At 36.1% G+C, this 10775-nt stretch overlaps 1 protein-coding gene across 3 annotated transcripts; it reads left to right on the top strand.

The window, feature by feature from the left end:
* The first annotated feature begins 1416 nt into the window (after positions 1 to 1416).
* Positions 1417 to 10537, top strand: PRP39 (Tetratricopeptide repeat (TPR)-like superfamily protein). 3 transcript variants are annotated; one of them, XM_007050107.3, is made up of 14 exons: positions 1417 to 1555; positions 2062 to 2510; positions 3032 to 3141; positions 3632 to 3861; positions 4488 to 4655; positions 4898 to 5264; positions 5767 to 5910; positions 6574 to 6726; positions 6815 to 6931; positions 7598 to 7678; positions 7789 to 7926; positions 8337 to 8645; positions 9533 to 9646; positions 10107 to 10537. In XM_007050107.3, exons 2-14 carry the CDS (start codon positions 2102 to 2104, stop codon positions 10212 to 10214), a joined length of 2448 nt encoding a protein of 815 aa, XP_007050169.3. In that variant the 5' UTR covers positions 1417 to 1555; positions 2062 to 2101; the 3' UTR covers positions 10215 to 10537. The 3 variants fall into 3 exon arrangements, with proteins under 3 accessions (XP_007050169.3, XP_007050170.3, XP_088663343.1); XM_007050108.3 differs by having other exon boundaries at positions 1427 to 1555; positions 2058 to 2510; XM_088807217.1 differs by lacking the exons at positions 1417 to 1555; positions 2062 to 2510; positions 3032 to 3141; positions 3632 to 3861 and adding an exon at positions 3877 to 4341.
* Positions 10538 to 10775: the final 238 nt, after the last annotated feature.

Genomic DNA, 10775 nt, shown 5'->3' with positions numbered 1-10775 from the left:
AATTCTTTCGACACATGGTATTGTTATCCTATATATCTACATGAATACAATAGTAGTACATTGAATTGGAAGTAGACTTACCATTTCTTGTGTTTTGTAGCGATCAAGAGAGCAGAGAGTAGTGCTACCGAATGCCTTGCTTAAACCTCTCTTTTAAAAGTATGGAGTTGAAGAGATTTCATTTACGCCTGACACCTTGTTTGTTTTGCTGGAGAAGTTCCACACTGCCATTTTAGAAAGATAAACCTTTGTTCCCTCTATTTGCCTTTCTTTTTTGTTTTTTGCTGCCAAGTGGCAATGGCTTTGCCTAATTGCACTGTAAATGATACTTTGCAAGCAAAGCTCTTGTAGTTGTAGTAGACGAAGCTGGCTTCCATTACCTTTATTACTACGTACCATTAACATGGACCATATAACATCTCTTGGTTCAGTGTTGAACACTTGTTAGCATAACGACATTTGTTTAAGTTAACCAAAAAGCTTAACTACTCTCTCTCTCTCAAAATGCATTTATCTATACATTTTGGATGTACGTAGGAATTTAGATATTTAAATGCAAATTTTTTACACATATATGCGTGAATATATATATTTAATTTTGCACATACATGCATACATATTAACTCGTTATATTGATATATTTGTTTACGTGTTGAACATATCATAGTTTCAAAATGTTATATTAAAAAACTTTGAGATCAAAGATTAAAAAAAAAATACATATAACTTATTTCAACATATTCATATTTGAAATATAGTTTTTATTTTTAATTTTTTATCAATATAAGGTGATTATCATAGCTTGCATGGCATTTTAATTTTAACACTTATATTAACCAAAAGCGTTATACATTTAAATTTAATGTATTTAACATTTTATAAAATAATGACTAATAAATGAGATGAAGACCAAATTTGTTACTATACTATCCAACAATGTTGAATTTTGTCTTTGTACTTCAAGGTTAATGAATTTTTTTCACTTTATTTTTAATTTTGTTAATTTTTAAATAAAAAAGTAATGAAAATCAATGAAATTGCCAGTTGCATTAATGAAATATTTCAATAATTAACGAAATTAAAATTAGTAGGTGGATAAAATTGAATGGAGTTATAATATAGTGGCAAATCCTTTTTTAAATATAAAAGAAAAAACAGAAACGAAAATGTATTATATGTACCAAGGCACTACACAAGCCCAATACACGGGGCCTCAAGGAAGACGGAAGGCCCAGTGGTCTACCATAGTAAATTCCCAACACCTGGCACTCATTGTAGCCACGATCCCAGAGGCCCCGAGGCCCTCCAAATAATCCAACGGCCCAGATTTAAACCATCATACAAAAATTAAACGGCCCAGATTCACTTCTACTTCCACGTAATCACAGAATAAAAACCGCCAGCAGCGGAAGATTTCAGATGCCCTACCCTCTCCTCTCCCCTCCGTTTCGCTCTCTGAATAAGTGCAACTCTAAAGAGTAGACCCTTGTAAAAACCTTTCGACATAAAACACTCCAAATTGTTGAATCCACAACGCCGTCTTCCCCTTCTCCCGGTATGTTTCCAGCCATTTCTTTTTGCTCTCTCTATCGTTTTCTCCAATTAGGGTTTTGGTTTTGCGGAAACGTTTAAGGTTGGGTAAGGGTTTTATGTCGAAGTTTTAGGGTTTTTAGATTTAATTGCTTTGCCTTTTCTTTTTTACTAGTCTTTCTTGTGGATCGAGCAGGTTTATTTTCTCCCTCCAAACTACTGTTAGTTATGAGCTAATTTAGTTTAATTCGATTGAGAATATTGGTTGTTTCATTGCCAATTTCTTACAAGACTTTTAGGTTTTCTTTTTCTGCATATTGTTGGTATTTCGCAGTAAATGTTATTCTCTAGAATTTTCTGAAGAAAAAGTAAAAAAAAAATGATGATTGTTGGAATGAAAGAGACGCGTTTAGGTAGTGGTGTTGGTTTTGTGCTTATCTAATTTTAACGGAGAATAATTTTTATTGCATTTTTGATCGGGTATTGTTTGCCTATAACGTAATGACAGTAAATTGTTCTCTTGGTAGTCAGTTTCAGTTTATATACTCTACCTTAAAGTTTCCACGCTGGAATGGGAGATAGTGAAGCCTTAGTTGCCGACTCATCAGCAATTATGGGTTATACATCAGCGGCCTATAACTCTACTGGTCCTGGTGCTTACCCCTCTGAGGCTACTGGAGATCCTACTGCTTCTGGTGCTCCTGCAGACGGAGCTTATGCTGCATTTGGTGGTGACCCTAATTCTGCTGGTCAAGAGGGCCAAATCAGTGCAATCTATGACAGTAAGCCAGCTAGTGGATCCAAAGATGACAATGCTGCTGATACTGGAAATACAGCAGACGCATCTAAAGTTGCTGGTTACAGTTCTTTAAATGGAAATGCTGTCAATGAAGCAGGAAATGCCATGACAGCTGAGAATGGAAATGTTTTTGATAATGTGCGTGGTGCTTCTGCTGCACCAGAGTTTGTGGATGGTTCTGGTACGTTTTCTCTCACAAGGCACTTTTTCTTGATGCCCAATCATGCTGAAGGTTGCAATATGTAATATGATTTGCAACCCTGCTCAGTAGTGTAATGTTAACTCTTTTGCAACATAAGAACATAGAAAAAAAATTGTTGTTGGGGAATTAACTTTAGCTGACTGCATACTATTGAACCTAAATAAAACTCTCTTATCTGTGTTAATATATCTGAAAAAACTTAAGTGGGCTTATCAAATAATTTTTATATTAAATTTTCATTTTGTACTATTTTATATCTAAAACTGACCACACAAGAGATCTGCCATGATGGCTAAAAGCTTTGATAGTTGATCACTAAAATAGCCTTTATCTACTGGCAGTCTGCCATGAAGCTTTTCGTGGTAGTTCTTTGGACCTCTACACAGATTTAACTATAAGTATCCTTTTTTTTTAATTCAACATTATGTCTCTTCCGTTTATTATTATTATTAGAAAGTTTGAAACTCATTCCCCGTTTTATATTTATTTTGGACTTCTAGTGCCACCTATGTCTGGTGAAGAAGAACGTTTGTGGAGTATTGTGAGAGCTAATTCTTTGGATTTTAATGCTTGGACTACACTGGTTGAGGAGACAGAGAAGGTCGCAGAGGTATGTGAGCATGAAAATTTTGGAAGGGGATAAACAAACAGGCTTTCTGGGTGTTACCTGTTGGAAATTTTGTTAGCTAGTTTTCTGTTGCCTAGCTAATATCTAATCTTTGCTTTTCCTTCTTCCTTTGGCATGGTTGGGTAGAGACCCTTAAGATCAAATACGGCTATGTAGTCGAGAAGGAGGGGCCATACTCAAAATGCATATGGTTTTGGGGAAAGTCACCTTAATAACTTCGAGAAAAGTGACTAAAGGCATCTGTAATTAAGTTAAAAATTTTCTTTAGTGGGATGAGGGCCCAGAGTGCCACCTATCTTACAGTTATGTGTATTTTATGCGTCTTCCTTTCTACTTTTAATAATCTTCCCCTTGAAGTTGGTGGTTTCTATGTCTCCTAGTTGGTGAACTCCTCATCCTCTTTCTTTTTTCCATCTAATTTTGTGTATCTCTTTTCTGCCAATTGATGTTTTCATCTATGCCTGGTATGCAGAACAATATACTGAAAATTCGGAAGGTTTATGATGCTTTCTTGGCCGAGTTTCCTTTGTGTTATGGTTACTGGAAAAAGTATGCAGATCATGAAGCACGCATAGGCTCCATGGACAAAGTTGTGGAGGTTTATGAAAGAGCAGTTCAGGGAGTGACATATTCTGTAGACATCTGGGTGCTATATTGTGCATTTGCCATAGAAACGTATGGAGATCCAGATACGATCCGAAGGTAAGAAGTGTAGAACTACCTATTGTTGTTCCTGGTCTGCATTAGGAGATCATGATTGTGTGATTTTTCCTAGACATGAGGTTCTGGTAATTTTTGTTGCTTTCTAACATTATTTCGGTATGCCTGCAACAGCAATTCGTCGCATATATGGCGGAAAGGTTTGATGGGAATGCACTTTAGAAATGCTTTTTTTGTTTCCTGATGTTTATACCCTTGATTTTTATGCTACTGTACGTGTAGCAATTGAAACTGTTTTAGGATATTGACCATATTTCTGAGCTCTTTACACTTCCTACTTCCCTCCTTCCTCTTTGAAGCCTGCGTCATAGTCATGTAGTTATGTATGAAATATTACTTTAACCTTGACACTTTGAGGTGCATCAATATGCAAAATGCTGCTGGGAAGATCTCATCCAGTTAAGGGCTAGATGGCCTCTATCACTGCTTCATTTCGGACATAGTTTGATTTTTATCAGGAAGGTAAATGCAGCGTTTGGACGTGTCTAGAGTGAATTGTTCCTTCTGCTTCAACATTGGTCCCACTATCTTCTGTTTGTGGACTTGTCTGCATTGCCTGGATGGCTTTTCTAAATGTGTAATAACAATTCTGTTGCATGGTGTTTCAGGCTTTTTGAACGAGGATTAGCATATGTTGCAACTGATTATCTATCTTTCCCTCTTTGGGATAAATACATTGAATATGAATACATGCATCAGGAGTGGAGTCGCCTTGCTGTCATTTATACTAGAATATTGGAGAATCCTAATCAACAGCTAGATAGGTATTTTAACAGGTAAGCTCTATTGTGTCTCTTCATATCTATTTGTTTATGTTATTGGTGTGTGTACATTTTGTTACCATATTGCCTGATGTATGGGACCAAGAAACTTCTCCTTGTGTTATTCAAAATGTGATGCATTTTCACATTATCTACAAAAATTTATGATGATGTGGATAATGATTACCTAGTGCATCATGTTATTTTGCTTATTGCTCCTGTAGCTTGATTATTCCCTGATGCCAATGGTATTACAGTTTTAAAGAGTTGGCTGGAAGTCGACCTTTGCCAGAATTAAGGACTGCTGAGGAAGCTGCTGCCAATGCATCGGCTGTAGTTTCAGAGGCTGATGGACAAGTAAATGAGGGAGAGGTTCATCCTGATGTTGCAGAACAAACTCCTAAACCTGTAACTGCTGGCTTCACAGAAGCAGAAGAGTTGGAGAAGTATGTTGCCATTAGAGAGGAGCTATATAAGAAAGCTAAAGAGTTCGATTCTAAGATCCTTGGTTTTGAAACAGCTATTAGAAGGCCTTACTTTCATGTGCGGCCCCTCAATATTGCGGAGCTTGAAAATTGGCATAACTACCTGGATTTTATAGAAAGAGAGGGTGACTTCAATAAGGTATTTGAGTTTGTTTTGTCCATCCTTCAATTTAGCTATGGTTCGTAGAGTTCAGTTGTCTTGTTTGTTATATATTGACTTACAGTTTAGTAACATCTGCTGCATCATTTGCTTTATTGGCTAAATCGTTGGGTGAAGCAACTTTTTTAAACGGGAAATGTACTGAGATTAAAGCATGGACCTTCGATTTGGTTTCTTTGAGGCTAAGTACTTCAAACCCTCATTTGTCAGTGGACATTTTAGGTTTGTAATGTATTGTATAGTAAATTTATTTTATATTTTTTAAAGCTCCAATGTTATGCCTGCAGGTGTGTTCTTGTCTTCCTAACCATTTATCTGTCAGGCAAGGAGGGTCCCTCCCATCATATTTGAGGGGCTTCTCTGTTCCGATGATGGAGTATCTCTTATGCATTTCTCCTTGTGATTTTGATTATCCCCTTGTTTAATGTTTTGGTGTACCAGAATATCTTTCTAATCTTTTATACTTTTATTTGTGAATTAGGTAGTCAAATTATATGAAAGGTGCCTAATAGCCTGTGCCAATTATCCTGAATACTGGATCCGATATGTTTTGTGTATGGAAGCCAGTGGAAGTATGGATCTTGCTGATAATGCACTTGCGCGTGCAACACAAGTCTTTGTCAAGGTATGAAGTGATGATTTTGGGTTTGTTGAAATTGATAATGGGATGAACTTTATCTTCTGCCACCCCATAAGAGCTGGTCTAGTTTCGGTTTTTATATTTAAACCTTTTCAACTTTGACCTATTTTATTTTAAGTTTTTTGAATTAAAATTAAAAAAAAAAATGCTTGAGGGAAATCTTTCAAATTTTTTTGAGAATTTTAATCAGTAATAAGTTTCAAATAAGAAGTCCAAGTTGAAGAATAAAAAAGTCAAACAAAGGTGATATTAATGGGATAGAGTAGTATGGTTTTCAGTCAATTTCACTTGGAACTTTTAACCTATTATTATTAAGAGATTGAAGAAAATGGTGCATCTAAAGGTCTTGTCGAAATTTGTAACCTGTTGTCATGAAAAAATTATTTGATAGAAAATCTGACCCCCCTTTTTTTCATTATACATGCTGTGCCCTGACATTTTCAATTCAAGAATGAGCACTGTATTTTTTTGTTTAGGGAAACAATTTAGGCTTGCAAATAGTTTTTACTATTATGCATAGCCAATCTGATATATTTGGTGGGTTTACTTGTGGAGATTTTAATGGTGACATTCATGCTAGTTGCAACAACTTCAACCTGTGTTACATTTTACTAGTTACTTATTTTCTTTGTGACCAATATTTGACAGAGGCAACCAGAGATCCATCTTTTTGCTGCTCGATTCAAGGAGCAGAACGGGGACATATCAGGTGCTCGAGCTGCGTATCAACTTGTTCACAGTGAAATTTCACCTGCTCTTCTTGAAGCAATTATTAAGCATGCAAATATGGAACGCCGTCTGGTAAGATTATGCTAGCACACCCATGTGGTTCTAGTTGTGGTAAATGTTGTTACCTGTTTCAAAGGGGTTGTTTATCTCGATTATGCAGGGGAAACTTGAAGATGCCTTCTCTTTATATGAGCAAGCCATTGCCATTGAAAAGGGGAAAGAGCATTCTCAAACATTACCAATGCTGTATGCTCAGTACTCTAGATTTATATACTTGGTAGGTGGGCGTGCCTCTGATGCCTAATTTCTTTTGTCTTTATTATGATATGATTCATGTGAAGTGAAATGGGATTTTTCTTTGATTTAGGAGTCAATTTCTATATTATTGATCATTCTAAAAGAATGATTGAAATTTCATTTATCACTTTTGGATCCACCTTTGTCTAAATTTGTGTTGCACTTTGTTAATATTTTGCTACTGCTAATGTTCTAAACATTTGCTTGTTCATGTTCTAGTTTGAAATACCATTAATGTCAACTTAATAAGTGGTATGTTATGGCCCAGCATTTCTCTGTTACCATAGACATATGGGCATTTGTATTTTTTCTATTAGTACGTTTTATATGGCTTTTGTCCAAAAACCAATGTCCAAATATCATTCTTACTTTCTCATAGATTCTATGTCAAAAGTGGGACTTATGTCTTTATTTCTTCATATAAATAAAATGATGCACGCTCCAGTTAACACCTTATGGTAGTTAGGAGGTTTTTATGTTATCAGGTCTGTGATTTGGTTAAGGGAATTTTGCTGGTCTCAAAAGAGATTAATTTAATTGGCTCTTTATTATTTTGGTTGATTGCCAGTTGGTTCCAAGTGTTATTGTTGTTGCTATATTCTTTCACAAATGGCACATCTTTCTCATTCACTGCATTTTTTTGTAGGTTTCTGGAAACGCAGAGAAGGCTAGGGAAATTCTAACTGGAGCACTTGACCAAGTCCAACTGTCTAAACCATTCCTTGAGGTTCTCTCTCTCTCATGCACATGCATGCACTCATGCTTACATCATTACATCTTGTCTGAACATTCTCCTCTGCTTTCTGATTTCTGCTTTTTCTTTTGTTTTACATGTAGGCATTAATACATTTTGAAACGATTTTGCCACCACCAAGGCAGATTGATTATTTAGAATCACTAGTTGACAAGTTTATAGCCCCGAACTCAGATGGCAGTGCTGCAGACAGGGAAGATCTATCTAGCATATTTTTGGAGGTAATAATTTTGTGTTAGAAAGGTTGCTTGCACATGATCTGGTTTATTGGCTGCAATCGAATGTAATTGTCTACATGTGCATTGAGTCCTTAGCAATATATTCTGCGTAAGCTTCTTTATGTGGTTTCATATGTGGAGGTTTGGTGAATTTGGCTGGAAAATGGAAATTACTTATACCCATAATTTGACCCCCTTTTCTGTCTTGAGTTTGTTTTAAGATGTTTCTCTCAAGATTGTGAATGCTGTTTGAAAATGTCTTGAGTTTGTTTGAAGACTTTTTCTCATAAGATTGTGATGCTGTTTGAGATTCTGAATTCAGTGTTCTGATTGTTTAAATTGGTGCTTTAATGGAAAAAAATGTTGTAATAAACCTTTTTCTGGTAGCTCAACTTTGGAAAATAATGGTGCAGTTCTTGAGTCTCTTTGGAGATGTGCAGTCCATTAAAAGGGCAGAAGATCGGCATGCTAAGCTGTTTTTACCTCATAGGCCCATGTCGGAATTAAGAAAACGTCATGCTGAAGACTTTTTGTCATCAGATAAGACAAAGTTGGCAAAATCTTACTCTGGTGCCCCTTCACCTGGCCAGTCTTTGATGGGTGCCTATCCAAATGCGCAAAACCAGTGGCCAGCTGGTTATGCTGCACAGCCTCAAACTTGGCCACCCACTACTCAGGCACAGGCACAGGCACAACCATGGACTCCTGGCTACAGCCAACAGGTAGATTGCAGTTTTTAATAGTATTTTTAATTGTATACCAGGACATGCTTATCATATTTTCATGACTTGTTCTATCTATTTTTATTTGTTTATGTTGATATTGGTGATCTAGACTTATATGATTTTGTGCTTGTAATTTGTATATGCTGCTAGAAGCTCTTGTATTCCGTGATATGTTAAGAAGACTACCTTGTATTTGATCAATGCAATGTGATAGTCTTCGTTACTAACCTATTATCTTTTGACTTTTGATCTTTATGAATTTAATGTAATGGAAAATGGTTTCTCTGCCCTGGTTTCTTCCTCAACTCTTTGTTTAATATGTAAAAAAAGAGTGAGGTCGATCCTTTTTTCTGGTCATATAGGATTACTTTGATTGGCTGTGATGATCTTTAGCTTGTGCTTATTATGGACTTGTTTGGTAGATGTTTTCTCATAGGATTTAAGTGGGGTGGATGAGATGAAAAAGTGGATCGGGAATCTTGTATGATCAAAACTTTCACTGGAACTTGGTGGAAATTTTTATCGGATGACAACAAGATAAGTAATTTTTTACGGGATGGAATGTTAAACTGTAATGTTTGATGATGTTTGCTGAATGACAATGCTACATTGGATGTATGGGGATACAAGGAAAGACAAGATGATGAATAGATGTACAGGAGAAAATATGAGGGTAGCACCCATAGAGAAATATATATGACAAGGACATGGAAAGAGGAATAATAGCACCCATAGCTTTAGAAAACTAGCTGAAATGTTAGCATGCAATTTATGGCTGCCACTAATTCCTCATTGAGTGTTTACACATTTATATGTTTCCATATTATGCTTCTTGCTGTCATTGTCATGTTTGGTTGACAGTTTTATAATTTTTTTATTTGTAGGCTGCATATGGTGCATATAGTAGTTATGGTAGTAATTACGCCACTCAACAAGTACCCACATCAGTTCCACAAAGTGCTGGTTATGGTGCTTATCCAACAACATATCCTGTTCAGGTATGAAGTTTTTTAAACAAGTGCTTCCGATTTGTTTCGCAGCTATTTGGCAAACCATAGTTTGAAATATTAGTAAAACAACTATCACTCTGATGTACCAAGGCCAATAAATGAAACATGGATATCATCCCACTTGCTACTTCATACGTATGAAACCTGGACCTCACTTTCTTCAACTGAAATAGTTGATGAATTTTAAATTTGGATATGTAAGCCTTTTTTATTTTTATTAATTTTAAAGATTTGTAGCACATTCCATGTTCCAATTTACTTAATAGCTGAGGTAGGTAATCTGCACTGCATCATGCACTTAAAATTTGAAGCTTATGCTTGTGGAATGATGGTCATGTAAATTGACTTTAAACTTCTTTTGAGTACAATATCAAGTGTCACTCTCATCAACATTCCGTAGTGAATTTTTCTTGTTTGGAGCTAATGTATTTTCTGTAATATTCTGTAGTCGTTTCCTCAACAAAGTTATGCTCAACCAACTGCTGCCACAACGTTAACCCCAGCTCAGCAACCTGCCGCAACAGTTCCTCAGAGTTATTATGGGACTTACTATTGAGATGGCAATAACATGGTGGCCTAATTTTTTTTTTTTCTCATTGATCATCTGTATGCTTAACCTGACCTGTAACTGCTGTTTCTAACTTGCAGTTAGCCAAGGTGGACAGTTTTGGGGTTGTGGGTGGGGTAGATCATGTTGAGAGTAGGAATCTGACAGTGGTAAAAAATTGTACTGTAGTAGGTATTGTGGTCTATTTTTGTGATTTGATTTTAGATATTTTTGTGAAACTTGTACAAATGTTAGTAATTTATGGGATCAGATCTGCAGTTGTGTTTCCAATGGGACAGAGAGCGGTGAAAAGGAAAAACAAGATTAGCTTCCTTGCTTGGCGCAAACATATTTGGTGTTCTTCTGTGCCGCTGAAAAGGAAAATGGTAATGACCGTTAATGCTTAAATCATAAAGGGGTAAGTCCGTTAGAGGAGGTAGATGGATTTGGGTTTGAAGAGAAATAAATTCAGATGAGAATCCTCCCTCATATGATATGCGTGCACTTTGTAGCATTTGTTGGCCTCTGTCTTCCATTTCCATATCTTACCAAAACATATCCGCTCCAACT

Source organism: Theobroma cacao, chromosome 1 (genome assembly GCF_053813885.1).
Source record: "Theobroma cacao isolate CCN51 chromosome 1, ASM5381388v1, whole genome shotgun sequence".
Taxonomy (NCBI): Eukaryota; Viridiplantae; Streptophyta; class Magnoliopsida; order Malvales; family Malvaceae; genus Theobroma; species Theobroma cacao.
Note: the sequence above shows the minus strand (reverse complement) of the source record. Positions and strands in the feature narration are given on the sequence as shown.

Bases quoted from the DNA above. Each gene is read 5' to 3' on its own strand.
- PRP39 (XM_007050107.3), top strand. From the start codon at position 2,102: ATGGGAGATAGTGAAGCCTTAGTTGCCGACTCATCAGCAATTATGGGT. The intron at 5,911-6,573 runs GTATGAAGTGAT...AATATTTGACAG, and splicing joins CAACACAAGTCTTTGTCAAG to AGGCAACCAGAGATCCATCT. The intron at 6,727-6,814 runs GTAAGATTATGC...TCGATTATGCAG, and splicing joins CAAATATGGAACGCCGTCTG to GGGAAACTTGAAGATGCCTT.